At 39.7% G+C, this 27516-nt stretch overlaps 7 protein-coding genes, 1 non-coding gene and 2 pseudogenes across 9 annotated transcripts; 4 read left to right on the plus strand and 6 right to left on the minus strand.

Moving 5' to 3' along the window:
• Positions 1-1780: 1780 nt before the first annotated feature.
• On the plus strand, positions 1781-4022 carry LOC104709017 (aldose reductase-like). Its single transcript, XM_010425679.3, has 8 exons — positions 1781-2409; positions 2527-2577; positions 2648-2721; positions 2823-2910; positions 3009-3215; positions 3295-3366; positions 3485-3727; positions 3820-4022. Exons 1-8 carry the CDS (start codon positions 2266-2268, stop codon positions 3907-3909), a joined length of 969 nt encoding a protein of 322 aa, XP_010423981.1. The 5' UTR covers positions 1781-2265; the 3' UTR covers positions 3910-4022.
• Positions 4023-4036: 14 nt separating this feature from the next.
• On the minus strand, positions 4037-7023 carry LOC104709016 (cation/H(+) antiporter 26-like). The gene is made up of 5 exons (XM_010425678.2): positions 6814-7023; positions 6143-6655; positions 5407-5904; positions 4382-5254; positions 4037-4288 (listed from the first exon to the last, which is right to left on the minus strand). The coding sequence occupies exons 1-5, from the start codon at positions 7021-7023 to the stop codon at positions 4037-4039; spliced, it is 2346 nt and encodes a 781-aa protein (XP_010423980.2).
• A 752-nt stretch (positions 7024-7775) lies between these two features.
• On the plus strand, positions 7776-10720 carry LOC104709018 (cation/H(+) antiporter 27-like; annotated as a pseudogene). The gene is made up of 5 exons (XR_015564534.1): positions 7776-8055; positions 8152-8664; positions 8779-9277; positions 9405-10262; positions 10390-10720. The product of XR_015564534.1 is annotated as a cation/H(+) antiporter 27-like (transcript).
• Positions 10721-11824: 1104 nt separating this feature from the next.
• Positions 11825-14019, minus strand: LOC104709019 (putative protein phosphatase 2C 65). Its single transcript, XM_010425682.3, has 5 exons — positions 13378-14019; positions 12883-13185; positions 12680-12794; positions 12338-12561; positions 11825-12254 (listed from the first exon to the last, which is right to left on the minus strand). Exons 1-5 carry the CDS (start codon positions 13579-13581, stop codon positions 11955-11957), a joined length of 1146 nt encoding a protein of 381 aa, XP_010423984.2. The 5' UTR covers positions 13582-14019; the 3' UTR covers positions 11825-11954.
• Positions 14020-14686: 667 nt separating this feature from the next.
• On the minus strand, positions 14687-16444 carry LOC104709020 (uncharacterized). Its single transcript, XM_010425684.3, has one exon. It carries the CDS (start codon positions 16442-16444, stop codon positions 14897-14899), a length of 1548 nt encoding a protein of 515 aa, XP_010423986.1. The 3' UTR covers positions 14687-14896.
• Positions 16445-18467: 2023 nt separating this feature from the next.
• LOC104709021 (F-box/LRR-repeat protein 3) lies at positions 18468-22363 on the minus strand. The gene is made up of 8 exons (XM_010425685.3): positions 21580-22363; positions 21059-21184; positions 20543-20647; positions 20004-20400; positions 19792-19921; positions 19421-19715; positions 19075-19326; positions 18468-18891 (listed from the first exon to the last, which is right to left on the minus strand). The coding sequence occupies exons 1-8, from the start codon at positions 22213-22215 to the stop codon at positions 18838-18840; spliced, it is 1995 nt and encodes a 664-aa protein (XP_010423987.2). The 5' UTR covers positions 22216-22363; the 3' UTR covers positions 18468-18837.
• An 867-nt stretch (positions 22364-23230) lies between these two features.
• On the minus strand, positions 23231-24163 carry LOC147940604 (uncharacterized). The gene has a single exon (XM_087461359.1). It carries the CDS (start codon positions 24161-24163, stop codon positions 23231-23233), a length of 933 nt encoding a protein of 310 aa, XP_087317485.1.
• Positions 24164-24465: 302 nt separating this feature from the next.
• Positions 24466-24894, minus strand: LOC147940605 (uncharacterized). The gene has a single exon (XM_087461360.1). It carries the CDS (start codon positions 24892-24894, stop codon positions 24466-24468), a length of 429 nt encoding a protein of 142 aa, XP_087317486.1.
• A 1572-nt stretch (positions 24895-26466) lies between these two features.
• Positions 26467-26584, plus strand: LOC147940606 (5S ribosomal RNA; annotated as a pseudogene).
• Positions 26585-26595: 11 nt separating this feature from the next.
• Positions 26596-26718, plus strand: LOC147940607 (U6atac minor spliceosomal RNA). The gene has a single exon (XR_015564920.1). It is a non-coding gene; the product is annotated as a U6atac minor spliceosomal RNA (small nuclear RNA).
• Positions 26719-27516: the final 798 nt, after the last annotated feature.

The following is a 27516-nucleotide window of genomic DNA, read 5'->3' on the forward strand; positions in this document are numbered from 1 at the left end:
TATACCAAAAATAATATAATAAAACTATAGCACCAAAATTTTGTGTGTAGTAGATTTTTTTTATAAAACTATAACAAATATATATCTTTCCGTTTTAAAAATCATTTTTTTTGTTTTCTATTTTCAAAGATGGGGAGTTTTAAATATTTTTTTCTTTTTTACTTATTTATAAGATTATGTCATTTGAAATATATCCAAGGCATTGCCAACTTTTTTTTTTAATAGGTCAACCTTTGATTTTACAAAAATCAACTTTTATTTTTTAACTATCTTCTTGATATATGTCTTTCATGTAAATAAATAGAATTTTCATTATTTTCTTCCTTTGTTTTTCTTATTAAAAACAAATAAATAGTTGGTAATGTCTTGGATATATTTCAATTGACATAATCTTATAAATAAGTAAAAAGAAAAAAAAAATTAAAACTCCCACCTTTAAAAATACAAAATAAAAAATGATTTTTAAAAAGAAAAAGTATGTATTTGTTATAGTTTTATGAAACAATCTACTACATATAAAATTTTGGTGGTTTAATTTTATTATATTATTTTTGGTATATTTTCTGTATTAACAAAATTAGTTACTAGATATATCACAAATTTTGTTTGTCATATAATTTTTATTTTTTTTTTGTATATAATTTTCTTGTATTTTTTGGTTATATAACTTTTTGTTGTTATTTTGTTTTCGTAAGGAAATTATACAAATTATTTAATCTTTTTTATTTATTTGTCAAAACTACATAAAAACAAAAAAATATTATTAAGAAAAAAGAAAAAAAAATATTTTTTTGAATATTTTTTCTGGTCAACATTGGTCAACGCCGGTCAACATTAATCAATGCTGGTTAACATTGGTCAACTCCGGATTCCGACCAAAATTTAATGTTTATGGTATTGTACACATAACCTATATTTGTTTATGGATGTTCTCCTGTGATAATAATAGTTCAAGTAGTTAAGAGGATATTTATATTGGTTATATTTGTGATCAATGTGTTAGTGTATAGTTGAAGTATGTGGCAATCATTTTTCATACTAATAACTTCACTTTTGCATATAATTTTTCCTCGATAAACTCGGAGTGAAAACAAAAAAAAATAGTCATATCGAAAAAAAAACAAGTAAAAATATAATATTATCTTTAAAGGTTCATGTGTTGTCAAATCATGGCATGCAAATTATGTAGCATAGGCCATGATGATGATCAGCAAACTGATGAGGAATATTGTTATTTGTGTCTTGATAAATTTTCTTAATCACAGAATAGGTGGGGGGTCAATATAATTTAATAGCTAGCAAACAAATGTTAATATATATATAAGATGGGAAATAATGTGAACCGTGAAAGCTATTCTAATTCTATCAAACAAATGAAAAAGGAGATGCATCTTCCTCTTTTTCATCCTTTTACCATTTTTAACTTCGAGTTGAAATAGAGATTCCAGACGTGGACATGCATAAGCTATATAATTAAAACAAAAGTATATAACTAAACTTATATCAATGCGACAATCAAAAAGGTAACAATAAAGTATTATCTCTTTGTACTTGGTGGTGCATTTGTTTAATAGCACATATGTACGTGCGGTCGCAAATACGTTTAGAGAATGTTTTCTCACCGATTGTCATTTGCACACTGAGGAAATGAATCAGTCTGTGTTACAAATTTTGATTAATAAAAAACTAATTGGTCACTTTCTTTAATCCAATAAAAGCAGCTTTTTTCTTTTTTGGTCTCTTACAAAATCAGTCTATAATTCCATAAGTTTTTTTTTTTGTTGGAAGTTGGAACCCATACATTCTTCTTTTTCTGTTTTTTTTTTGGTCAACGGAATTGTTATGGAACTCCATTTGCCTAAGCTGTAGCGGGGGTTTAGGTTAGGTATCACTATCAACCCGGGCAGTCCACCAGTCAAAGACTTTGCAACCCGGGTTTAGAATTTTAAAATAATACTACTAATAAACATCAGGCCTCATGAGTAAAATAAAAATGATTAAATTGACTTTCATAAATAAAATATGAAGCTAAACGTGCGGTGAGGGAGGATGGGGTTGGCACACAGTCACAGACACGCGGCTCCGAGATGGATTGTCTTCCGCCTACAGCCGCCGCGTGTATATCCTTCTCATACTCCGGAGTATCCGGAATCTGCCACGTCGCGTTGTATATTCTGCCTGAGTACTACTAGGGCTTTAACAGTCTATTAGAGGCGAAGCTCTCGCTGGAGAGACAAAAATAACAAGGAGGAGAGGAGAATAGCAATGGCTCATGCCACGTTTACGGCGGAAGGGCAGAATATGGAGTCGTTTCGGCTCTTGAGCGGCCACAAAATCCCAGCCGTTGGACTCGGCACATGGCGATCTGGGTCTCAGGCCACCCACGCAGTTGTCACTGCACTCGTTGAGGTGATTCCTTTAATCAGAATCAGTGTTTTATTGTACAAAAATAAGCTCAGCTTTTTGTTTATTTAGCACAGCTTGACTTGTTATCGACCAGTAAATACTCTTGCATGAATGCTGCAGGGTGGTTATAGGCACATAGATACAGCTTGGGAGTATGGTGATCAGAAAGAGGTTTATATCTCTCACTTCTTTGTTTTGTTTTTAAATTTAAATGTAAACAAGTTTTACTCTTTTAATTAAGGTCGGCCAAGGAATAAAGAGGGCGATGCACGCTGGCCTTGAAAGGAGGGACCTCTTTGTGACGTCCAAGCTTTGGTAGTATATCACTTTCAAAGAAGAAATAGATTAATTTTACCGTCGCCTTTGATAATTTTTTTCATGAGATCATTGGTACGTACGTGTGTGTGTGAATTAAGGTGCACGGAGCTATCTCCTGAGAGAGTGCGTCCTGCTCTGCAAAATACCCTTAAAGAGCTTCAGTTGGAGTATCTTGATCTCTACCTGGTATGCTATTTACTCTTTTGAGTACGTATGAATGGAGTTGTAGTCTTCATTAATTTTTACTGTTCGTCCTCTCTTTACAGTTCAATTAATTTGTGCAGATTCACTGGCCTTTTCGGCTAAGAGAAGGAGCTAGTAGGCCACCGAAGGCAGGGGACGTTCTTGACTTTGACATGGAAGGTGTTTGGAGAGAAATGGAGAAGCTTGCCAAGGACAATCTTGTCAGGAATATCGGAGTCTGTAACTTTACCGTCACTAAGCTCAATAAGCTGCTAGGATTTGCTGAGTTGATCCCTTCCGTTTGCCAGGTTAATTAGGTTCTTAAAATCACATGTGTAATTTCATTAGACATCTTATGTATTGAGTTTTTTCATCTTGGGGACTCAGATGGAAATGCATCCTGGTTGGAGAAATGATACAATGCTCGAACTCTGCAAGAAGAATCAGATCCATGTTACAGTGAGTACTAATATGCTTCTTGGTGCATGTATATGGACAAATATTCACTGCTTAAAGTGAAGGGACTATGAATAAATCTGATGTGATCTTTTTATATCCATGATTGAAACCTTTGAAGGCTTATTCGCCATTGGGATCTCAAGAAGGTGGGAGAGATCTGATACACGATCAGACAGTAGATCGAATAGCGAAGAAGCTGAATAAGACGCCTGGACAGGTTCTAGTGAAATGGGGCATACAGAGAGGAACAAGTGCCATCCCCAAGTCACAGAATCCAGACAGGATCAAAGAGAACATCAAAGTGTTTGATTGGGTGATCCCTGAACAGGACTTCCAAGCTCTCAACAGCATCCCTGACCAGGTGAAACAGAGCACTCTGTTTTGTCTTATCTGCTTATCCACTCTGTTTTGATCCTCTGTTCACACTTTGGTCTTCTTTGGCCTCCGATGCAGAAACGAGTGTTGGACGGCGAGGATCTTTTCGTGAACAAGACGGAAGGTCCGTACCGTACCGTAGCAGATCTATGGGACCATGAAGACTAACCGAATCCGAGGAGCAAATAAAGTTATGTAAAAGGGGTTTGTTGTTGTAAATTATGCGATGTTTAGTTCCTGAAAAGAATAAAGGAGTGTCCCACAATTCCTCCTAAAGAAAACTGTTATAACAACATTATGTCATGAATCTCTCTTCAACGACGGAGGAGACTTGTTGTTGTACGGCTAAAACTGATGCAGTGAGCTTGAGATCTCTGGAAACGAGCAAATCTCCGATCTCTCCAAGCTCTTCATTCTCGCTCCACACCGATAATCCTTTAAGTACTTGGAAGCTTTCTTCGTGTTTGATCCCAACCATTATTAGATCGTAACTGTTTCCTTCTTCTCTCAGTAGGTTCACTATATCACTCGCTTCCTCTATCGTTACCTAAGACCAAAACCCAAGGGTCAAACTAAACCGGATTTTGACAACTTGAGAAACAAGTCATGAACAAGACTTTAATTATTACTATTTATTTACCTCTCGTAAATTGTATTGATTCATGGTGTCTTGACTAAATTTTTGGATGGCTATGGAGTCGAGTCTTCTGTCTATGACGTCGTTTAGCTGCGAGACGTTTTCTCCGTCCACAAGCTTAAGAACGTTTAGATTTACGCACGGGTGGTTTGTCATCTTAACCGCAAACGCCAGCGCCTCACGGTCGTCCGCCCCACCGAGGAATATCGAACACACGTTGATTCTCATTGACCCGTTCCTCGTCGTCGTTCCCATGTTCTTGAAATCTTGAAGCCATCCTTGGTCCACTAGAACCGCAACTGAGCAAGGCGAGACATTTAGTACGTTGCGGCAGAGCCTTCTATCTGCTGCAGTCCCGTTGTCAATTCCGACAATGATGAGATCAGTTTCTTTTTCAAACGCCAAGGCGCAGACATCCTCATGCATCGTCTTGCTCGGCGCAACTGCAGTGAAACACTCGACGGTAAAGTTTTCTTGCAAAACGTGTCCCCTTTCGAATTTCTCGAAGGCTTTCCAGATCTGATCTCTGCGGCTGGAGGACATTGATGAGGGGTCATTGTGACCGGAATGGTGTTCAATGAGGAGAGGGACGTTATGGTGCTCAAGCTCTTCGAGATTGACGGAAACGATGGAAGCCCCCGATGGACAAGAAGAGAGCTCCAAGATGGTGAGGAGGGAAGGAACGGTTTTGCGGTGGTAGAAACAAGTGAGGATCTTGAGAGGATTGTTTGGTTCGTAGTGCTGAACGGTTTGTCGCCTGTAAGTGATGTGTTTACGCTGCACCCACCCGTAGAGATTTTGTACTATGGCCGTGAAAATGGTCGAGTGAACCATCGCACATACCACCATTATCCCAAATGCTTCTTGGCTTATATTCTGCATCCCTTAAAACAATATTTAGTTAAACCGTACGTTATTGTACATACGTATATCCATATAAATGTTTGTCTAGCGGTTATTTGATACATAAAGAATGATCTCTCTCTCTCTCTCTCTATATATATATATATGTACTAAATTAGTCGTACCTCGTAGTTCAACAACTGTTTGAAGATTTGGACATCGTAGATCCCTTGTATGCAGACGATGAATCCGACTATCACGGCGTGTGATATAGGAACCTTGAAGTAAAGCGATGGGAGGACGATAGAAGCAAACTTTGCAGCAATTATGGTAAAGAAAAGCAACTCCAAAGTTATGACGTCGCCTTGTTCGAACATAAAGAAATTGACTTTATTACCAATCCCGATGACGTAACACGGCATAAGAACCGCCCAACAGAAGCAACCGATCTTGTCGGTGAGACCAGTACCGAAAGGAGGCGTCTTAGGAGTCACAAGACCGAGAGCCACGGATCCGACTATGTAAGGAAACCCTACGGTTTCGGACAGGAAAGTGGTGGTGCACAACATGACGCAGATGATGCATAGATGCGAAGCCTTTAGTTTCTTTCCTTCAGGTGTTCTCTTCACTATCCATTTGAATATTGGTCGGCACACAACTACTATAGCAACAATCAGTATTACCTAATCATTTGCAAATATATGTTTTTAATAAAGTGTATGTGTGTATACCTCCTCTACAGTGCTAAATATATTGACGAAGATGCAATAAAGCAAGGAAGTCAATTGTTTTTCTGGTTTTGAATGCTATTTTTTTGTGTTTATCATAATCGGAAGAGATCTTATTCTTATACCATCTAAAATTTTTGTCAAATATTTGTTGAAGATTGAACACAAACGGAAGAAGAAACTACTCACATACCTTTGTGAAGGTATGGAGATAAATAGTCTTGGAGTATTTGTGTTGCAAGAAACTGTCAAAGGTAACTTTAAGGAGGAAAAGACCCCAGCCAAAGCAGTTAGTCACCATTATGGAGGAGAGGGCTAACCTTCCAGGCTCCGAGTTAAGCATCTTGAGCTTCGACAAAACCGAATACGCCACTTGAAAATACACTGCGGATTGGTTTGTCAGTATATCATGGAGCTGTGCTGGCTTAGTTTTCGCCACGCTTCCACGGATGTTGCTAGTGATTATGGTACATGCCAAGGAGCCAACGACGTAAGGAAACAGAAAAAGAGAGAATCCATTGATGATTGCGACCTTGCCTCCTCGCTTTATTACTCCCACCTCTACTTGAGCTGTGCTTATGTATGAGATGAACATGAAGGATATTGCCTCTAATGATTCTATAATGAAGAAGCTTCTTGTGTTGAAAAGTTTTGTCACTAAATCTATGTTTTGTCCCAAAACCGAGGGGCCTAAGAATATCCCAGCCTGTTTCATACATTATAAACATTAATATATCACTTTTTGATCCACCTAGAATTAATAGCCTTCAAATATATACTATTCTATATATGTTCTTATAACCAAAAACAAAAAATCACGTAGGATAATGGTGTGAAAGAATTATAAGTGATTAGAATTAATACCATAATTTGAGTGACAAAGTCGACATTTGCGAGAGGACGGAGAAGAGCTTGGAATAAGGAAGAGAGGGAAGAGACGAGAGAAAGAAGAAGAAGAAGAAGAGGAGTCGAATGCTTCAAGGGGTCATCTCCCATAAATATTCCGCCAGAGGTTGATCCCAACCATGCCTCACATACAAATTCATGTGTTCCATTTACAACACTATTGTTCATCTCTCTTTTTGAAAAATATTTTTTATTGTTAAAAGCTAGTACTATTTTCACCTAACGTTACGTTTTTTACTTTATATCCAGTTTTTTTCTTCAATTGTTTCTTTTTTAAGGATTTAAATCGTTTTTGTTGTTTCTCAAGGAATTTGTGTTGACTTTTTATAACCGTAAGAGAAAAATGTCAATTCTCATTTCCGCGTATTTTTTTTTTTTTTTAAGGGTATAAATTGTTGTGTGTTTTATAGGCTTTCGAAGATGAAAATTAATTTTGCCGAAGGCGAAGACTTTGAAAGTAAAAAAGCAAACTAAAATCAGAGTTGTTTTTTACCTTAAGTTTCGACATACGTTCAGAAACAAACTTTCAGTTTCAGTGTCATATACTTAATTTCTTCTAAATTATATCCCCTTTAATGTAGACCATATAAATTATCATCATTTTGATTAGACCTTTATTTGACCATTAATTCCAATATGGTTTACATATACAGAGAGGACCAGACCTTAATTTTTGTAACATGTTTGTGTGTGGCAATCAATCTCAAGCTATCATGATCATACTCAAGATTTTTGTACCACACAAACACAGATATAGAAACCTTAAAAGTAGGATGACCTCGAAAGAGAAATGAAAGAACAAGAGGATATATAAAAGGAACCCCTAAATATAGCGCTAGCTTCAAATAAGGAAAAATAATAATTATTATTATTAGATTTTCTTTTTTCTTAATTCTTCAACTCATATACAATAATAATATCTCTCTCTCTCTCCCTCTATGGGTTGACTCATTTAATTAGGGAATTACATAGAAGGAGAAAATGGAAAATATCACCAAAACATTCCAGTATGGAGGAGTAGATTGGATTTGCGAGGCATGGCTTGGTGCAGGCTCCATGGGAATTGGCCGGGGAGAGAACCCGATCAAGTTTGCTTTTCCTCTTCTTCTCCTTCAGATATCTGTCTTTACCTTAATTTCAGTCTTTTTTCAGTTTCTTCTCAGGCCTTTCGGAAAATTCGTATTCCTCACTCAGAACCTGGTATATAGATATGGAGTATTAATTAATCTCAAAAACATGCACCTGCATGCAGCCATGCAAATTAATTTCTGTTTTTTTTTTTTTTTTTGCTTGCAGGCTGGGATCTGCCTAGGACCGTCGGTTATAGGACGTAACAAACAGTACATGTCGACATTTTTCTACAAGAGAAGCGTGTTCATTATCGAATCTTTGGAGGCCTTATGTTTTCTCTTCGTTTGCTACATCACGACATGTCAAGTAGATACTAGGATGATAAAGAGAGTAGGCAAGTTAGCATTCATCAACGGCATCTTACTTTTCCTCATACCTTTCGTATGTGGCCAATTCGCGGCCATCTTCATCTCCAAGAGGCTCGGAGGCGCGCCAGATGGGATCCCTCCCGCGGAGTTCCACCACGTGGCGATCGTCGAATCCACAATGTTTTTTCAGGTGGTTTACGGAGTCTTGTCCAGCCTAAAGATGTTGAACACTGAGCCAGGGAGGTTAGCACTTGCCTCCATGATGGTGCATGACTGCCTCGCCTGGTGTTTTTTCATGCTTAACATCGCCATTAAACTTAACGTTGACTTAAAAGACAAAAACCGAGCTCTCCTCTTGTCCCTCTCACAGGTTAATAAAAATATATACATATGATCCTAGCAAAATTTATGTATATTTTCTTCATTAATTAATTAAATTTGTACAAAATTAATTAGTAAAACGAAAAAACTTGATAAAACGCAGATGGTCATGATAGTGGCAATAATATATGTGTTTCGACCAATAATGAGGTGGATGAAGGGGAGAACACCAGAAGGACACTCTCTCAAGACCTCGTACCTCTGCGTTATATCCGTCTTGCTCTTCGTCACCTGTCTCTGGGCAGAATTTGTGGGTCTGCCTTACTTCTTTGGTGCGGTGGTCTTAGGCCTAGCCACCACAAAACGTCCGCCTCTAGGCACCGGACTGTCAGGCAAAATCGGTTGTTTTGTTTGGTTTTTTTCTGATGCCTTGCTACATCATTGGGATCGGCTACAATATCAATCTCTCACAGGTTTCCTTGAGAGATGTTATCCGGTATGAGATACTTTTTGGTGTGGTCCGGTTTGCCAAAATGATAGCCATTGCCTTGCCTTCCCTTTACTACAATGTGCCTCTTTGGCACGCCATTCTTGTTGGCTTTATCGTCAATATCCAAGGACTTTACGACGTTCAGATCTACAAACAGAACCTCAATTACACGGTAACTAAAAATATAGTAACTTTTAATTTACCCCCACATATGTATGAAGTATGCATGATATGTATGGATTTTAATTAGCTGGAAGGTCAATAAAAAATAACTTTTTACTTTTGGTCAAGGGGTGCAGAAAATATCAAGCAAATCTTTTGGAGCAATGGTAATGTCAGCAACGGTATCCTCAACAGTTATCATAGTGATAGTGAAGAAACTGTACCAAACCATGAGCAAACGCAACCCTTACAAGAGACGTACGGTGCAACACTGCCGAGTGGAGGCTCCGCTGAGGATCCTCACTTGTTTCCGGAACCGTGAGGCGGTCCGCCCGGTGCTGGACATTGTCGAACTCTCTCGTCCAGCCATCGGAGCTCCTCTCTCCGTCTTCGCAGTGAATCTAGAAGAGCTTAATAACCATAGTCTTCCTCTACTTATTCATCACACGCAGGAGATAAGTCCCTTCATCGTGCCTAGCCGAAGGGACCAGATCGTTAAGGCCTTCCACAACTACGAGAATACTAATATGGAGACCGTGTTGATAGAGTGCTTCACTGCAGTGGCGCCGCGAAAGACCATGCACGAGGACGTGTGTGCCATTGCCTTTGACCAGGAAACAGATCTTGTAATCTTTACTCTTGATGCCGGGATCGAGTCGTGGGAGAGGCTCCTTTGTCGGAATCTGTTGCAAAACTGTCCGTGCTCCGTTGCGCTTTTCATAGACCGAGGAAGGCTCCCAGACTTCAGATTCGTCCCACTGAAAAAACTTAGCATCAATATATGTGCCATCTTTTTAGGTGGACCGGATGACCGCGAAATGCTTGCGTATGCTACACGCTTAGCAAGCCATCCCAGCGTCGAGCTCCATGTCTTCCGGCTCGTGGACAAGAACGGCGCCTCTCCGCTCAGAGACATGGTCGAGAGAAAGCATGACATGAGAGTCATCAACGTCTTCCGCAAAGAGAATTCCGAAAAAAACATCGTCTTCAGAGAGGTAAAGAAACCCTTGTCTCTATTTGGTTTAGAAAGATTCTTGTTTTTAGACGTACGAAAGCAGAGGTTTTTCTCATGATCGTAATTATTAATAATGTGTTCCTGATCTGTTTCTGACAATTCTAAAGATAAGAATAGAGGAAGCGGTGGATCTACTGGGGTTGCTAAGGAAGGAAGGAGACGACTTTGATCTGATGATGGTCGGGATAAGACACGAAGAGAATCTATTGATGTTGGAAGGGTTGTCAGAATGGAGCGATATGAAGGAGTTGGGAGAGGTTGGAGATTTGTTGGTCTCCAAAGATCTCGAGCTCTCTGTTTCGGTTCTCGCGGTCCAGCAATGAGGGGGGGGGCGATTACGGTTTAGTTATCTAGTTTCAAATTTGTATGGATTTGTACAAATTAAAGCCTTTTTGTAGAATGTAAAAATGTCTTTTATACACACAAAAGTTTGAAAAAGTACGTACTACCTTAACCGTATGGGCCTAAAAACAAATCCATAACCATTTATATAAAACTTAAAAAACCAAATCAACCGTAAGATCCACAACAACATTTCCGATATGTTGGAAGATATCAAGTTACTATTAGTTCAAGGAGCGTGGTGGATGATTGGACTTAAGGCTTCCCAAGGATCTGTTGGAGCTGATTTCGAAATCTCTCAAGTCTCCTTTCCATCTCCTCCAATTCTGTTCCGTATGCTCTTCATGGCGGTCCGTCCGCCGCCGCCAAGCCTAAACCCTCTGGTGATATGTTGTTGGTTGATATGTTAAGCAGGCAACTTGATTTGGATGACTTTTTGGAACTTCGAGAATTCTCATGTCCAGAATCACGCCTTTGCCATTGCAACTACTGATATAACCCTCCAGATTAAAGTCTTCAGATTTGTGCAAAGAGACCAGAGTTGGGTTGAGGTTAAGGATCTTGGGGATCAAATGTTGTTCCTTGCTGATGGTTCCACATTTTCCGCTTCTGCTTCTGATACTTTACCTCTTTATGGAGCAAGTGTCTTCTTCCACGGTTTCATCTTTGATGGGACAGACCTTGGCAGTATTGGAGATAAGGATGTGGCAGTGTGTGATTTTAGGTCTCAGGAAATGAAGCTGGTGCGCCAACACCCTGAATATGCCAACCTGTTTTGGCCTCCGCCTTCCTGGATTATTGATAGGATATACCACCTGAGAAGAGACCAAGTCCTATACCACCTGAGAAGAGACCAAGTGTTGGACTGGTGCTAGTAAGAAGGTCAGCTCGTCCAAGATCTCAAAACAACAAGTATTTGGATTAGTCAAGTCAATACTTCATTTTGGTTTCCTGAGTTACATCATCATCAATGTTTTGAGTTTAGTCATTTGTGTGAATAGTAACACCAATATTCTACAACTCTAGAGTAGACCATGTTATTTTCTTTGCAATTTATTTCCTCTACTTTACGATTTAGAAAAACTATAAGCAAAAATTCTAATTTGTTTTCGTCAACTTCAGCAAAATTTCACCAACACACCCGGTGGGATTCGAACCCATATCGTTTGATTAGAAGTCAAACGCCTTATCCATTAGGACTCGAATCCAAATTTTTTTTTTTTTACGCACAAACAAAGTTGATGTTGAGCAGCATCGACTTATTTACTCAACAGGTTCAGATTTTACTAAACAATTAGAAATAACAACAATAACAAATACAATGGTCCTACTATGAAACCCTCTGAGATAGACCCATCTGTGACCATGGTGCGACTCCATAACACTCGTTATTGCTCTTACTTGATCTCCAGGAAATAGTCGACATTGCTCGGCTCACGTTTCCTTCTCTTGGGTAAGGCCGGTGCTTTAGGTAAAGCACCACCACTGCACAGTCATCAGCTTTAGAGGCTGGAAACTTTGTTCTCCAAGTCCGAGCAGCTCGCTGAACCAACGTCTCAGCTGCCGTTGACCGGTCCTTACAAGAACCTACAATTTTCACCACTTCTTCGTTTGACAAAACATCCCAAATCTGTTCCATCGAATACAAACATAAACCTTTTAGCATGAAATGCATTTGTTACAAGACTGAAAGCTATACTAGAAGATGTTTACCCCATCGGTAGCTAGAACCACAAACTCGTCTTCTCTACCAACTTTTCTGCAAAAGACCTCAGGAATACAAACAAGTCCATAGTCTTTGAGGCAGAAATCACCAAAAGCCCTTGACATTGCTAGCCCTGGGCAATCATCATCCGGCATCCACACTCTATAAACATCGGGTTCCTCCTCCATTGCAAACACCCTTCCCTTACATGACACTATTCTCTCTGCTTCGCCTGTTAAAAGAAATAAAAATGAAACTTCTTCAGGAAAAACTAAGTACTTCTAAAGAGGCATCAAGTCTAAAGTTGTTGACTAAAAGTCTAAAGTCAAAAGAAAGGAGAAAATACTAACGTTGGACACATGGTTTCAGATCAACCGTGAGCTGGACGGCTTTGAAACTGTTCTTGCTTCGGGTGCCAAGAACAGCTCGTGAATCTCCCAAATTGGCGATCATCAAACAGTCACCCTGCAAATGTTTGACAAAACATCTTTCAATCCCTTTTTGACCAACTGTCTTGAAGAACTAACAGAGCTTAAGAGACTGCTGATTTTACCTGTTTAAAGACGGTGACAGCAGTTGTACCACTGCAAAAACTATCATATGGAGAGTCAAGACCAAGTTCGCTGTCTACTTGCTTGAAAAATGTCACTAGAATGTCCTCAAATTCACGGAAGAGTTCCTCCTGACTCTGTGAACTATTATTCTCTATGTTTTCACCACCAGTTTTGAAAGATCTAATTTTCGAATGAACCCTCGAAGGTAAATTTTCACATACTTGACGAGAAATCTTGTGACCCATAGGACCGTGACCGTCAAATACACCGCAAAAGATCATATCTTCCTCTCCACCAAATTTCTGCAGCAAAGTTTAAGATGCAGAATATGATTTGGTCATTGCCTTAAGAGAGGCAGCATCAAAATGTATAAACCCATGTGATAGCAGAAAATTAAGAAAACAAAGCAGAACTGCCCACATATGCTAGCGCCTGAAACCGAACCAAGATAACAAGAAACAAAGGAAATGACCCAACAGGAAACAAACTGTTACCTCCCAGACTGTCATGGCGTCTTGATTTATCCCTTTTTTTCCTTGTTTGATTGCCATGGAAACATGTTTGGATGATCCACGCGACCTTATAACGGCTCCATCATTTGTGTCCCTAACCTCAGCCTCCCCATCTCCATATTCATTATTATCATCAGTGCCATTCTCCACAACTATCCCTGTGCCCTTGCTACAGCAGACCCCCATTTAGACTGCAAGAGACTGGTACGCAACAAGAAACAATAACACGGCAACAAATCAAAACAGGAAATTTCTGGAAACACAAACGTGTGGTCAGGTCCTTTGGAAGAAGTAATTGAAGCGAGGAGAACAGGGCAGAAATGAAACAACCAGATAGTTGCAGAAAAAGAATCTTTTCATGAGATCGTTTTGTGAGGCCTTATCGAGGAAAGGAGTCAAAGGAAGAGGAGAGGAGGATAAAGAAGGGAAACTATAACAGACAAGCATGAATAAAAGCTCATGAGAAGAATGATTGCTAGATCAAACAACACATTACAATAATACAAAATGGCATTTGTCTCTTGTTGAAAAGCTTAAATTGAAAATTATAATGGAAAGGTCAAAGGTTTTTTTCCAAGATGAACAAAAAAAAACTGTAGAGAGAGAGAGAGAAAGATCAGGGATGGAGAAAGATATGATTATTATTCTCTGTCTAAAAATAGATGAAAATCTAGATGAGTATCATCCATTATTGGATACTAAAGACTACCAATAAAAACTTACCTGGCTTAAGAGATTTTCCTCCTCTAAAAGATTACCAACTTCTCTCCTTCACCAAATCACAGCCTCGCTTTTGGTAACTAACACTAACGAACAGGAAAAAGGACCAAAACTGAAATAACCCATTGGCTGTTTCTTGTTAACTTCTCATATCTCATATCAAGTAAGTAGACAAAAGGGATTGATTGCTCTTAATAAAGTTTAAAAACTTATAAGCAAGATAACTTCTCTAAACAACTACAGTATTTTCTTATATATACCATAGTCTTCAAAAAGAGCAAGTCTAGCAGAAAATCCATCTGAGAAAACGTTATTAATAGAGAGAAAATGGCAAGACGAACATACCTGGTTCAAGGCATATGCATTGCTCCATCTGTAGGCTTGGACTCTGTACAAGATCACTTTGAAACATTCTTCCAGAGTACAATATCGAAGAAGAAGCAAAACTCCAGAAAACAAACTTTGGGTTCTTCCTCCATATATATAGACAAGGAAAGCCGAAATCCTTACAAAACTAGAGTATATATATACATTGGATGCAGAGAACAACCAGAAGCAAGAAAATTGACAGTAAAAAGAAACTCAAATTTCCATTTCAAGCTAAACTTCTTACAGTAAAGGGAATTTTCCAGCACAGACAGAGAGTATTTTTTTTTTTGTAATAGAAACCTACAATATCCGCTTTATATTCTAGAAGAAGAAAGTAAAGTACATTTTTATAGATTGGTGAAACGATATTCACCCAAGCATAAAACAAAGAGATTATGCAGCGTCCTAAGCGTTACCACCATTGATGGACAAGCACCCCTCTTTGTCTGAGCGAAGTAAAGAGCTCAAGGCATTGGTTATAGGTCTTGTTGTACTTTTGGCTCCTTTGACCCGGACAGCATCTCTGCCACCTGTTGTAATGGCATTCAAGGAAGAGCTCATCGATTAGACAAATAGCTCCAGTCTTGATTAACCTCGGGATGAGGTCGAATTCGGTTCCTTCAACATCCATCTTCATCACAACAAAGTCCCTGTCTCTGACATTGTTCTTCAACCAGTCAGCAAAATCAAACCCTTGAATCAAGTTGACCTCACCAGCTAAGTCACCGCCTGAGCTGGAGGAAGACTTTCTAACCGGCTGGATTCTGCCCATTCCCCTGCCCTTGGCTTTAGCTTCCACTTCCTTTCCGGGATCGTGATTGATCTCAAACGACAATGTCTCGTTCTTCACCCATGCTGCATACGGCAACAGGTTCACCTTTTTCTTAATCTTATACTCTTGGTGAAAGGCCTTGTCAGCCTCAATGGCGAAAACATCGAAAGTCTTGTTCTGCTTAGGGTACTCTTTCTTGAACCAGCTCCCGATACTGGAACCATAACTTCGAGCACCAACATCAACGTAGACGTATCTGCTCTTGAAACGTATATCTACCATGGAAGGCACGTATTTAATATTCTTGATGTTCTTCTTAAGGGTAATCCAAGGCTTAAGAGGCTCCTCTTGAATGAGTGGCTCAGCATCCCGAATCAAATCTCTTTTGTAACCAGGAATCCAGCACTTACCACCGGAGTCAGCAGTCCGGTGAGGATGACCATCAATAACATCAGAGTGTTTCTGAATAACAAACTCTCTGATATGAGGCATTGAAGAATCAAAACCATCAATATCACGCATCTTGACCAATCTGCAAGAATTGAACAAATCAAGGAATGAATTGAAACTGTACGTATCCGTAGCTCCAACATGAACCACCGCAAACCCTTGGGGTTTCAGCGTCCGAGTAATCTCATCTGCGAATTCCAACTGCTTCAACGACTTTCCGAGGCGGCCACCGCCGGAGAAGACGAAATCGAAAGCGTTATCCTCGAAAGGAATAGCGTGGCCCTCGCCTCTCACCACCAACGGCCTAAAAGCTTTCTTAGAGATGCCGACGGAGTTCTTGACCCCAATCTCTCTGAGGGAGTGAACCTCCTGGCCAAACGCGGTTTCAACACAAAGCGTCTTGGAATCCGGGGAGAGGTAACCGTCGGCGATCAGATCCTGGAAGATGGAGGAGTAGAAGCGGACGGAGCTGATCCAATCCCTGGTGGTGTGAAGATCATCATCGCCAGGGGAGGCAGATCTGACGGCGTCGATAGCAGAAGCGCCGGAGGAAGCACCGGGGATGACAAAGTTGAGGTTGTCGGGGAGAGAGAAGAAGCAGAAATCGCCGCGATTGCATGATTCGCCGGTGATGGTGACAACATAAGCAAAGCGAACAACGATGATAAGAACACCGAAGAGGAGCACACGAACCATTATATTCCGGAGGAAGCTTGGCTTCCCCATGGAATTCTCCATCGTAGTAGCTAAATAAATAAATAAAAACTACTTCACAAAATAAAATTCACACACACACACACAGAGAGAGACACAGAGAAGAAGAAGAAGAAGAAGAAGAAGAAGAGAATTAAAGAACGAAAGAATAGCTCTCGGTTTGTTTTTGATTTGTTTTGTTAGTTTGGAGGAAAAGAGAAAAAATAAAATTAAAATGAAGCCCTAAATCCGAGGAGGAGGACTAACGAGAAGAGAAACGAGCAGAGGTGTGATTAGCTCCGACTAGGGTTGGGAATAGACTATAAAAATTGCAGATCGAAAAACTAGTTGGAGGAGGATAACGGCAAAAGAAGCGCATACTTCGCCGGATGTTTTAAGGAAACTATTAAGGGGCGAATAGAGACGGTTTGAGTTTTTTTTCCGGTGACTGACCTATACGGCCAAGGAGGAAGAAAGAGAGAGAGACATATAGGGAGAATCTGGACTCAGAGAAGCAAACAATAGAGAGAGATGGGAGAGAAGACGAAGAAGAAAAAAAAAGAAAAAAAAAAAGCGTTTCTTTCTCTCTAAACGCGGTTGGTTCCTTACAGCGGAAAAGAAGATGTGTGTTTTAAGGACATGTTTTTATTGTTTATTTTCGGAATTGCCACGCTGACTTATTTAATCCCTAAACTAATCATTAGCAATTAATTTAATGGAGGAGGTGTACTATCGTAATTTCGAGTTTTTAGTGTTTCTTTTGACTCTCATTACTATTTTATTTGTTCCATCCTTTCCTTTCATCATTAATTGTCTGATTTCTTTAACCTAGAGAAATCTAAAGTTTAAGTTTGGTGGATCCAATGTAACTAATGCAATAAATCAAACTTGTATACTGAATTTAGACGTAATATTAAATCTTGTTGTTATGAGTCATGATGACTGATGAACTAACTAACTTAACAACTCTGATCATCATTTAGTGTATGAATGGTAGCGCCCCCATTAGTCATACTACATTGCTGTTATAACTAGTTTATATACTCTACTAGTATTATTTTCATTTTTTGTAGTACAGTACTAGTATATAAACGCTATGATTTTATATATGTGATGAGTCCTGTGGTTGACCGTATATGGGGGATCAGTCTTTCTCGTTAAATCTCTCTTGCACTTGACATTATTACATTTCTCTCTCAATGGTGAGAATAAGCCTTTGGAAAAAAGAAGGGTGCAAAAACACATGTAGCCATAGTATTATGATTATATTGGTTTTGAGTCATAATGGAGAGAAGGTGATATATTCGACTTAAATAATATCTTTTCGGATGCATTTAATTACTCACTCCGTTTCAAAATATAAGATGTTTTAGATAAGTTTTTTGTTTCATAATATATGATGTTTTCAAGTTTCTATACAACTTTTAGTTTAGTTTAATATTTTCTATTATGTAGTATTGTTTCTGATTGGTTAAACTTGTTAAAAGTAAAAACTTCTTAATCTGCGTGCTTTAGTTAAAACATTCTATATTTTGAAACAGAGAGAGTATAAAATTAATGGATCCTCTGTTTTAATTATGGGCGGTTCCATAATGCCTAATCAGGCCAAATTTAAAAAAAAAAATTGGTAAAAGGGGAAAAAAAAAAGAAGCATGTTGATTAGGGAAGTAATCATTTGGTTTATTATTTTATTTTATGATGCAAACAAATTTTGATCTCAATCATTTGCCGGTGATACTTCTTGGACTACATGTGTTTGTTCTATACACAAAAACAAAATCAGTTTTTTAATAAAAGAAAAAAGGGTAACTATGAAGAAGAGGGCACTTTGGGTGTTAGAAAAAAAAAAAAAGTCTTGAGCGCATCGAACGGAGCACTAGCCGTTATTGCAATGAAGAAGGGTTGTTTGAGCTGTCACACCGAGTCGCTTTTTTTGTTTGTTCTTGGTTGTGAACAGGTGGTGAGAGCCTGGAGTGGACCAGTGCGCACGGTCCCACTGAGTCACGGTCTTTATCGCATAACGCGAATTTTCTGACGTGGAAAAGCAGGCCCTCCCGAGGCAAGTTGATGAGGCATTAAATTACATACTCATATTGATTACACACACACATTCACAAGTCGCAAGTCGCATCCAAAAAAAAAAAATAGAAAAAAAAAACGAAGGGAGGAAAAAGTCAAAAAGGAACAGAGGCATCCCTTGTGCTCTGTTACGTCCGCTAATTTAGGCACCCAGAAAAAAAAAAAAAAAAAAAAAACAAAAACAAAATTACAACGGTATCATCACCATGTGGAAGTACTGTATCTATAATGCAAGGTTGGGGTGGGGTACACGCGCCGTCAACACAAAAGCCAAAAATGTTCCACCTATTATACGTTCCCAACATGGGCCTGTCTGTCTCCCATAGGAACCCTCTTCTCCATTCAGCATGTTTCTCGCTTTAAGGCACAACATCTTCCAGCTGTAACTTCCAGTACTTAGGATCCAACTCAGCCTGCTCCCACATCATTACATTTATACAAAAAATCCCAGATTGTCAGACTCGATCGGTCCTAGTTTTTTCTTTAAAATTTGTTAATCATAACAAAAGCTAACTACTTTTGCAGCTATTTAGTGTTGAGATATAACTACTACTGTATATTATTCACAGCTTAAGAAGAAGAGTTAAATAAAATACCTGAAGTGTATTGTCTTTCCAGAGGAAAGCACAACCACGAGCTTCCAAGTGGTGGATTAGAGACAGAGGAAGGAATGTTCTTAGGGAAGCATGGAGTTTCGCTTTCCTTAATCCTCCACACCCCAGCAAGGCTGCTGTTATTCCACTCGGGCTTAAACCACTCGAGTTCACTACCGCTATGTTCTGTAAACACCCAATGTTGGCTAGGGAGATAAGTCCCACGTCTGTCACCGCCGTGTCCGACACGTTTATCTGCAACATGTTTCCGCAGTGTCAGAGATCATCGATTCAACGGTCTATTCTACTGTTTCAGCTGTAAATTAAGGATTCAACAGCGGTTTATTACCTGTTTGAGATTCTGCGAGAAGTGAGCGAGAGCTAGCAACCCAGAATCATTGATTGATGGGCACTTCTTCAAGTCGAGCTTGGCAAGTCGCTTGCACCGAACAGCAATGGCCGCAAGTCCTTGGGACGTGATGTTAGGACATCCCCGACCCTCGAATGTTTGTAACAACGTGCATTTGGACAATGAAACCAGGGACTTGTCTGTGATGTCTTGGCAGTATGATATGTTAATTGTTTCGAGATGAATGCAGCCTTGGGCGATCGAGGAGATGCCTATGTCTGTTATTCCCACCGACCTGAAGTAGATGGGACTAGATTGAGATTTTTGATCTTATTTTGACCCACTACTGAATAAGTTTCTAGGCGACAAACCTGTAAAGATCGAGTTCACGGAGATTTGAGCAGCACGTCCCAACATATGAGAGCCCTTTGTCTGTTATGTTAAGACAAATTCCAAGCTTTAACGAGGTAAGACTAAGACAACTAGATATGGATTTCAGTCCTGCATCAGAGGAAAGTCAAACGCGGTAAGGTAAAATCCAGAGATCATAAATCAAAGAATTAATCAGAAGAAAAGAAAGAACCTTCATCATCAATCTCGTTGTCAGTTAAGTCAAGCTCTTCAAGTAGCCGACACTTCTGTCCGATCAACCAAAAGGCCTCTCTGGAAACAAGAGAACAAGACTCCATCTTCAAAGAGACAAGTACGGGACATGAATTGGCGATTTGGGTGATTGAAACTCCACTTAGTTTCCGGCAACATGTGATGTCAAGTTTTCTGAGGTCTTTCAGTTTCATTACTAGAGAAGAGAGACCTTCATCAGTTACGGTCACACATTTGCTTAGGCTAACCTCCTTCAGGGAACTGCACAAAGTGCCTATCGCTTTCAAACCGTCAGATGTAACAGAACAACCATCCAACCTGATTGACTGTAATGCTGAAACCTTCTTTAAGCTACTTGCAAAATCCAATGAAATCACCTAAATCAGTAAACAGACCTCATATAAGAAGGCATCATAGACTCAACTGGAACATACTAATCAATGCTTTGATACAGGCCATAACAAACAAAGGAAGCAACGTAAGTATGTTCAGGTGATAATGAGTAAACTAAGAACTTACAGAAGAACAGTGTGCTAGATCAAGTGTCTGAAGACATCCTGCCCCGCTTAAAAGTGAGGTTAAACCTCTGTGAGTTAAATTCTGGCAGCTCGATGCATTAAGCTTCTGCAGAACACAGGTTTTTGGTAAGTAAAATCTCAAATGTCTATGTTTAAGATGGATGTTAAAATGATCAACTCCAGTCATCAGACTTTCAATGATAAAATAACTCTGGGAGTCAAAGCAAATATGAAACAGGATATAACCTGTTTATAGCGTTTAATATATTTCCAAGTGATATTACAAAGAAAGAGACGTCGAAAGTGTCCACCAAACCTGTTAATACATTCTCTTTAAAAAAAATAGTTAAAAGGTTTCCAGAGCAAGCAGGAGGAAACGTACAGAGAATACAAAATTTTCTATTCTAAAACTATCAACTAAAAAGTGATCATTTGGATACATTCAAGACAATTCCAATCCTATGATGATGTGATAATGTATAAAGTAAAAGAAGAAATCTTGGGAGGAGAGGGTTACCTTCAATGACTTGGAATCATGTGTGAGTGATTTAAGACTGTCATCATCAACTCCAAAGCATCCTTCTATAAGAAGTTCTTCAAGGTGTTGAAGTTTCAGAATATCATGCAAACACTTGCCTGTGATCTGTCGAAATATGATGATGAAACAAAGGAATCACAAATGTTAACTAGTATCCAAGGTCAAATAGGTTTGCGTTATCCAGTGTTCTTCTTTCAATATCAAAAATCCAAATATATATATATATATATATATATATATATGACACTTGATTATGGGTCTGATATATATATGTTCAAAGACCAAAATTAAATAAACCTATGTATATAAAATCAAATCTATCCGAGTGACGACGACGATAACAAATTGCAGGTGACAGAAATAGAAAAAATCGAATCCCTAATTTAGAAACAGTGACTACTACTATATATAATTCAAAAGACTTATTACCATATATTACTATTATTATGAATCGGAAACTGAAAGAGAGAGAGAGAGAGAGGGGAAGAGAGGTTACATACAGGCAAGTAGGAGAGGTCTAAGGAGCGAATGTCACAGCATTTGACGGCAAGCAAAGCGACGCCTAAATCTCCGACGCCAACACACCATTTCAAGCTGACCGTACTGAGCCTCTTGCATCCAACAGCTATACATCCGATTCCCATGTCCGTCAGCATCTTGCATCTGCCAAGCTTGAGCCTCTGGAGACTCCTGGCCTCCGCCAACACCGCGGCGTCCGCGTCCCTCATCTCGGTGGCGTTGGACAGGTCAATCTCCACGAGATTGGCACATTTGACGGCCAGCCGAAGGAGACCCGCGGCGGAGAAGGAGGCGGAGCGGGATAGGTCGAGGGAATGGAGAGTAGGGCCGGAGAGGCAGCCGACGACGCTGAGGGAGTAGTCAGTGACGCGAGGGCAGAAGGTGAGATCGAGATCGGAGGTATTGCGGTAACGGGACAAGATTCGAGGGAGGTAGTCGGAACGGAGAGGTTTGAGGGATCTGCGGTGCTTGGCCTCGACTTGGTAGAAGAATTTACAAGTGAGGGAGAAGGATTTGAGATCGGAAGGGTTTGGAGAGATGAGGTCGAGGATGATGAACACCAGCTCCTCCGAGAGAAGATCGAAAGGCTTCATCTGCTGATGCTTTACCTTCTTCATCCTTTTTTTTCTTTCTTTTTTTTTTTTTTTTTTTTTGGGAGAAATCAAAATTTCTGAAGGATTTGGAAAAACCCCCAACCCACAAAAACAACAGATTAAAGAAAACAAACAGTTTCTTTTTCTGTGGGAGATAGACAGAAAAACCCGAGTAATAATAATAGTAATAATTATACTTTTGAGATAGAGAGAGAGCCTTGACGGAGAAGGATTTTACGAAGATTACTTATTTGCCCTTCCTGTTCAACCTCTTATTTATTTACACTCATATATACTCATTACTCAATGATTTAACAAAATAAAACATACAGAACGTTTGAACTTTTTTTGTCTTTTTTTTTTTTTTGGCATGCAATGAAACATTTGATTGTGGAAAAAAGATAACAAAACATCCAACAGCTTCTTTTTCTCAACTAACTTTAACGACCAGCTTCTTTGTATGTAGTAATAAAAAAATAAAAAAAAAAAAAATTGGAAGAAGGGGAGGGTAAATGTGTAATTGTGGAAAAAGATAAAATAAATAAATAAGATTAGAGAGAGAACCGTACGGGAAAGGACGGAGAGGGGTAAAAAGGTAAAAAAGGAAAAAGGGGGAAGGAGAAGTCGCAATCAACAAGTTAGGCCATTGGGTAAGTAAGTGTGTGTATATATGGTGGAGTAAGCATGCGAGGAAGGACAGATTCGAGTGCGGACTGTACGAGACCCAGATACTTCCCTCCTCTTATCATCTCTTTCTTTCTTTTTTATTTTTATTTTACTATATAATTTCACTTTTTATATTTTAAATCCCTTCTCCAATCCCTTGAATTAATTTACTTATTTCCCAACACCATCTCAGAAAGAGTATATATTTTTGTTGCATTTATATTATTCACAAAAAAAACACATCTATATATTTTAATATTTATACTTATATATATATAACGTTAAAAAATATATTTTTTTGGTAAAAGGTTAAATTTTATACTAATTTTCAGTTTTATCAGTACAAAAACATAATAAAAAACAACAGCTGCAGCTAAAAAGAAAAATTAATACAATCAAAGTAGGTAGCCAAAAGGGAGAAGGAGGAGTCGGTTGCCCCTCGAAGAGAAAGAAGGCGGTCTATGATGGTACGATCCACCGTAGCTTGAAGCACCGTTGCAGGAGTCGAGACATCAGTAAAGACTCTAGCATTGCGCTCACGCCAAATTAGGTAGCAAGTTACTTGCAGAGCTAGCTTGACGATGGTTGCAGCTTTCGACTGGGGTGGTTGCCGCGTTTGGAGAATCCAGGTAGAGATTTCGTTAAAACCCAAAGGTGGAGATGCGAAGATTCGAAAAACAAAAGCTTCCCAAATCTGTACAGAGTAGCTATAAGCGAAGAAGAGATGATCATGGCTCTCAATCCCAGTAGAACATAGCACACATGATGGTGAGACATTCATACCCCAGTTCCGCAGTCTGTCTTTAGTGGGGAGGCGTTCCTTGTAGACTAGCCACATGATGAAGGAGTATCTCGGTACTGCTTCCTTAAACCAAACTGTTTTGCACCAAGGTACCGTGGCAGAGTGAGTTCTCAGTTTCTCCCAAGTTTCTTTGGAAGAGAAAGTCTGTCCAAAAACACTTGAAGCCTTTCTCCAGAGATAGCGGTCGGGGCCTTTGTCATCGTTTGGTGGAGAGATTGCGGTGAGGGTAGCCATGAATTGCTGCTGGGTTTCTGATCTGGCTGCAGGCATCCACCATTCTCCATTATGCACAACGTCTATAACTGAAGCATTTTTCCTTAATCTCAGGTGTCGTTGGCCATTTCCTTCAATGTAGTCGACTAGGGGACCCAAATCACACCAGTGATCATACCAAAAAGAAGCAGTTCTGCCATTTCCAACCTCGCAGCACATGAAATCCTTTAGGAGAGGTTTTAGTTGTATCATGCATCTCACAGTTCTCGAAAGTCTTGGAGTGTCATTCATAATCCAAAAACTCTTCCTGTGAAACACATTTCCTTTCAACCAGGCAACTCAGAGAGATCCCAAATTAGCAAAAAAATTCCAAATCAACTTCAACTGGAATACAACCTGAAAATCCTAGAGATGTCGAATACCAACACCCCCTTCCGCTTTCGGCTTACAAACATCCTTCCAGGCAACTCTAACACCTTGTGCAGAGTCCGTTTTGTTCTTCTAGAGAAATGCAGTGCACATGGAATCAACCTTCTCGTAAAATCTTTTAGGCAAGTTGAACACTGAGCTCCAGAAGTTAACCATCCCATAAACTACTGAGGAAATCTTGCGAAGGATAAGGACTTAGCAGTCCAATTATGAAGCTTCTCACTGATCCTCTCCAAGAAAGGCTGCAGCGTTGCATAGGATATCCTTGCGGGATTAAGAGGCAGTCCTAGATATCTGTTTGGAAAGGATCCAACTCGTATTCTAGTGAGAGCACTTAGAACATCAACCTCTACCTCCGCATAACCCCCAAAGAATATTTCCGACTTTGCTCGGTTCATATCCAGTCCGCTTATCCTCTTAAACTGGCGCATAACTTCTCCAACACCAGTTAACGAAAGTCTCGCTCCATCAGTAAACACCAACAGATCATCCGCAAAGAGTAGATGGATCACCTGAGGAGAGGAACAGTAGGGATGAAGCCGGATCCCACCATTCGAAACTGCCCCTTCAAGAAGCTTCGAGAGGACCTCCATGACTATGATAATGAGGTATGGGGAGATAGAATCCCCTTGTCGAAGACCTTTTCTCCATTAATAGAGATCGAGAACCTTGGAGATGTAATACATTCCTTAACCCATGCGTAGAGGAGAGGTGGGAAGTTCTGAGCTTCAAGAATTTTGAGCACAAGTCCCAGCACACTGTATCAAAGGCTTTGCGGATGTTAACCTTCACCATGCAACTTTTCGGGCAGCTGGCTTTTTGGTAGTCCTTGCTCAGTTCGAAAGCAAGAAGAACATTCTCCCCTAAGCTCCGTCCTTTGAGGAAAGCCGACTGATTTGGATTTATGCACTCGAGCAGTATAGGCTTCATTCGGTTAGCGATGATCTTAAAAATAATCTTATACAACAGGTTGCAACAACTTATAGGCCTATAGTCACTGAGCTTACAAGCTTCGGGGATTTTGGGAATGAGAGCTATTATAGTGCAGTTAAGGTCCTTTAGGAGCCGTCCGTTGCGGAAGAACTCCTGAACAGCTGAGATCACCATGTTACCCACCACATTCCAAGAGGCTCGAAAAAACTCCACTGAGAAGCCATCCGGACCTGGGCTCTTATTTAAAGGCATTGAGAAGACCACTGCCGTAATTTCCTCTGACGTAACACCACACTGAAGCTCTTGAGATTGAGCCTCAGAGCATCGGAAGGGGAGAAGGTCCCTTAACTCTTCTACTGTGATTGGAGAGCAAGGGAGATCAGTGCTGCCAAGGATACCTTCAAAGTAGTTTGCTGCATAGGTTTTGATCTCTAATATTTCTACAATCTTCCTATTATCCTGGTCACACAAGAATTGGATGTGATTCCTGGCAGTTCTTTGGGATAAAGTTTTGTGGAAGAAAGTAGTGTTCTTGTCTCCTAGATTGAGCCACAGGATTCGGGAATTTTGGCGATAAAACTTCTCTTCTGCAGATATAAGTGTTTGCCATAGAGTCCTTGCTTCATGCTCTGCCCGAACTGCCTGTAGGTCTGGAGAAGTGAGAAGTAGCATCTGCAGGTCTGCCCGAACTGCATGTAGCTCTGGTTCATTTGGAGTAGCCTGAGCACGGTCCTCAGGAGAAGGGACATTTGTGGTCCTCACTGAAGGGTCGGAGGGAGGACCTACAACAACCTCAAAATGCACATTATTGGATGGCGAGAGGCGGGTCTCGGGAGGAGGGGAGGCATTCGCACAAGTCTCGAGGACTACACCCTTCTGCACAGTTAGATCCAGATCTGGAGATGAGACGGCCGCCGGGGGCAGAGAGGAAGAAAACACATGAGTGCTTCCAACCGCAGGAATGAGATCCTGAGTAGCCGCACTAGCTGACTCTGCGACGTCACCATCACCACGTGATTTAACTGCCTTTCCTACCACAGCGGAGATCCTAGCGAATTGAGACGTGCCTGGAATCGAGGGAACAGAGCGCTGGGAACCTTTCTTCTTCTTCTTAGCCATCGGAAAATTCTCATTTACCGGCGTGAGGCTGGCAAACGGCGGCGATTAGGGTTACAAAAGCTAATCGCCTTTTTAGTAGCTCTAAAATTTTACCCAGATCGCCTTTTTTTTTTGGATGCGATCATACCAGTACTAATGCATCGAATCCCATCAGAACTCCACAGTTAAGCGTGCTTGGGCGAGAGTAGTAGTAGGATGGGTGACTCCCGGGAAGTCCTCATGTTGCATCCCTCCCTCTTTCTATGTTCGTAGAAAGGAGAGATAGTTGACATCTCCTCTGACAGAGACGGGATTTGACATTTGAGCCTTTAAACACATCTGGTTAAGGCTCTCCACCCTCGCGGTGGATCTAACCCAATTTTTTAAAAAAATATATAGTTTTGACAAGCCCACCAAGAAAGTATTCCATAGATAATTTTTTTTTTTTTTAATTCTTTTAAGTTGTCCTCAAAATGTGTATCTATTCTTGTCTCCTCCAATTTGAAAACTAGTGATTCTCCGTTAACACTAAAGATATTCGATATCTCAAGTTGTTTTCTATCACATCCTTATTATAATTTTGTGACTTCCAAATAAAAACCCCTACCATAATAAGTGCGCTTTTCTTCTGTCCCGTCCCCGACCTAATATTTGGCTTATGATGTATAAATAGGATTTGCAAAATAACTAAAAAAAAAAGTCAATTTAAACTTTAATTATTCATTCTATGGGACAAGTTGACAAATAAGTATTATATGGGACAACAAGTGCGCACCAAAGACAAACACAGTCACCATTGTAAACTGCGAAATAATACTCACTCCGTATATAATATACTATATTGTTTCAAACTCCAAGGTGTGACCGTACTTATAACCAAACTATTTTAGGTAATATACTACTACTGTACAGTAGTTTTTGATACGTGTACACACAGTGACACTTGCCTATAAATATTTTTTTCGCTCCACAATATTAGTCTTATACGTGTAATCATCAAATAAGTTGACAGAGTTATTATATTGCTACTTGCTGACGACACATCGCCATTCACCAAGTCAGACGACTCTTCCATTTTGTGATTTTTTTCTTTCAAATTATTATTATTGTTTCGTGTATAGTCATTAAAATTCATATGTAAATATATCTTCTATCAACATATGTCATCAGAAATGTGCCTCCTC

This window comes from Camelina sativa, chromosome 8 (assembly GCF_030686135.1).
Source record: "Camelina sativa cultivar CO46 ecotype springtype chromosome 8, ASM3068613v1".
NCBI lineage: Eukaryota > Viridiplantae > Streptophyta > Magnoliopsida > Brassicales > Brassicaceae > Camelina > Camelina sativa.

Bases quoted from the DNA above. Each gene is read 5' to 3' on its own strand.
- LOC147940605 (XM_087461360.1), bottom strand. From the start codon at position 24,894: ATGGAGGTCCTCTCGAAGCTTCTTGAAGGGGCAGTTTCGAATGGTGGG.
- LOC104709017 (XM_010425679.3), top strand. From the start codon at position 2,266: ATGGCTCATGCCACGTTTACGGCGGAAGGGCAGAATATGGAGTCGTTT. The intron at 2,911-3,008 runs GTATGCTATTTA...TAATTTGTGCAG, and splicing joins AGTATCTTGATCTCTACCTG to ATTCACTGGCCTTTTCGGCT. The intron at 3,367-3,484 runs GTGAGTACTAAT...AAACCTTTGAAG, and splicing joins AGAATCAGATCCATGTTACA to GCTTATTCGCCATTGGGATC.
- LOC147940604 (XM_087461359.1), bottom strand. From the start codon at position 24,163: ATGAATGACACTCCAAGACTTTCGAGAACTGTGAGATGCATGATACAA.
- LOC104709020 (XM_010425684.3), bottom strand. From the start codon at position 16,444: ATGGAGAATTCCATGGGGAAGCCAAGCTTCCTCCGGAATATAATGGTT.
- LOC104709019 (XM_010425682.3), bottom strand. From the start codon at position 13,581: ATGGGGGTCTGCTGTAGCAAGGGCACAGGGATAGTTGTGGAGAATGGC. The intron at 13,186-13,377 runs GTAACAGTTTGT...ACTTTGCTGCAG, and splicing joins ACGCCATGACAGTCTGGGAG to AAATTTGGTGGAGAGGAAGA. The intron at 12,562-12,679 runs GTTAGTATTTTC...TTCTTTTAACAG, and splicing joins TCTGAAACCATGTGTCCAAC to GCGAAGCAGAGAGAATAGTG.
- LOC104709021 (XM_010425685.3), bottom strand. From the start codon at position 22,215: ATGAAGAAGGTAAAGCATCAGCAGATGAAGCCTTTCGATCTTCTCTCG. The intron at 20,401-20,542 runs GTAAGTTCTTAG...TTACTGATTTAG, and splicing joins ATCTAGCACACTGTTCTTCT to GTGATTTCATTGGATTTTGC. The intron at 19,716-19,791 runs GTTTGTCGCCTA...CATCTACTTCAG, and splicing joins CGTGAACTCGATCTTTACAG to GTCGGTGGGAATAACAGACA.
- LOC104709016 (XM_010425678.2), bottom strand. From the start codon at position 7,023: ATGAACAATAGTGTTGTAAATGGAACACATGAATTTGTATGTGAGGCA. The intron at 6,656-6,813 runs GTATTAATTCTA...TGTATGAAACAG, and splicing joins ACTTTGTCACTCAAATTATG to GCTGGGATATTCTTAGGCCC. The intron at 5,905-6,142 runs GTATGTGAGTAG...GCAAATGATTAG, and splicing joins ATCTCCATACCTTCACAAAG to GTAATACTGATTGTTGCTAT.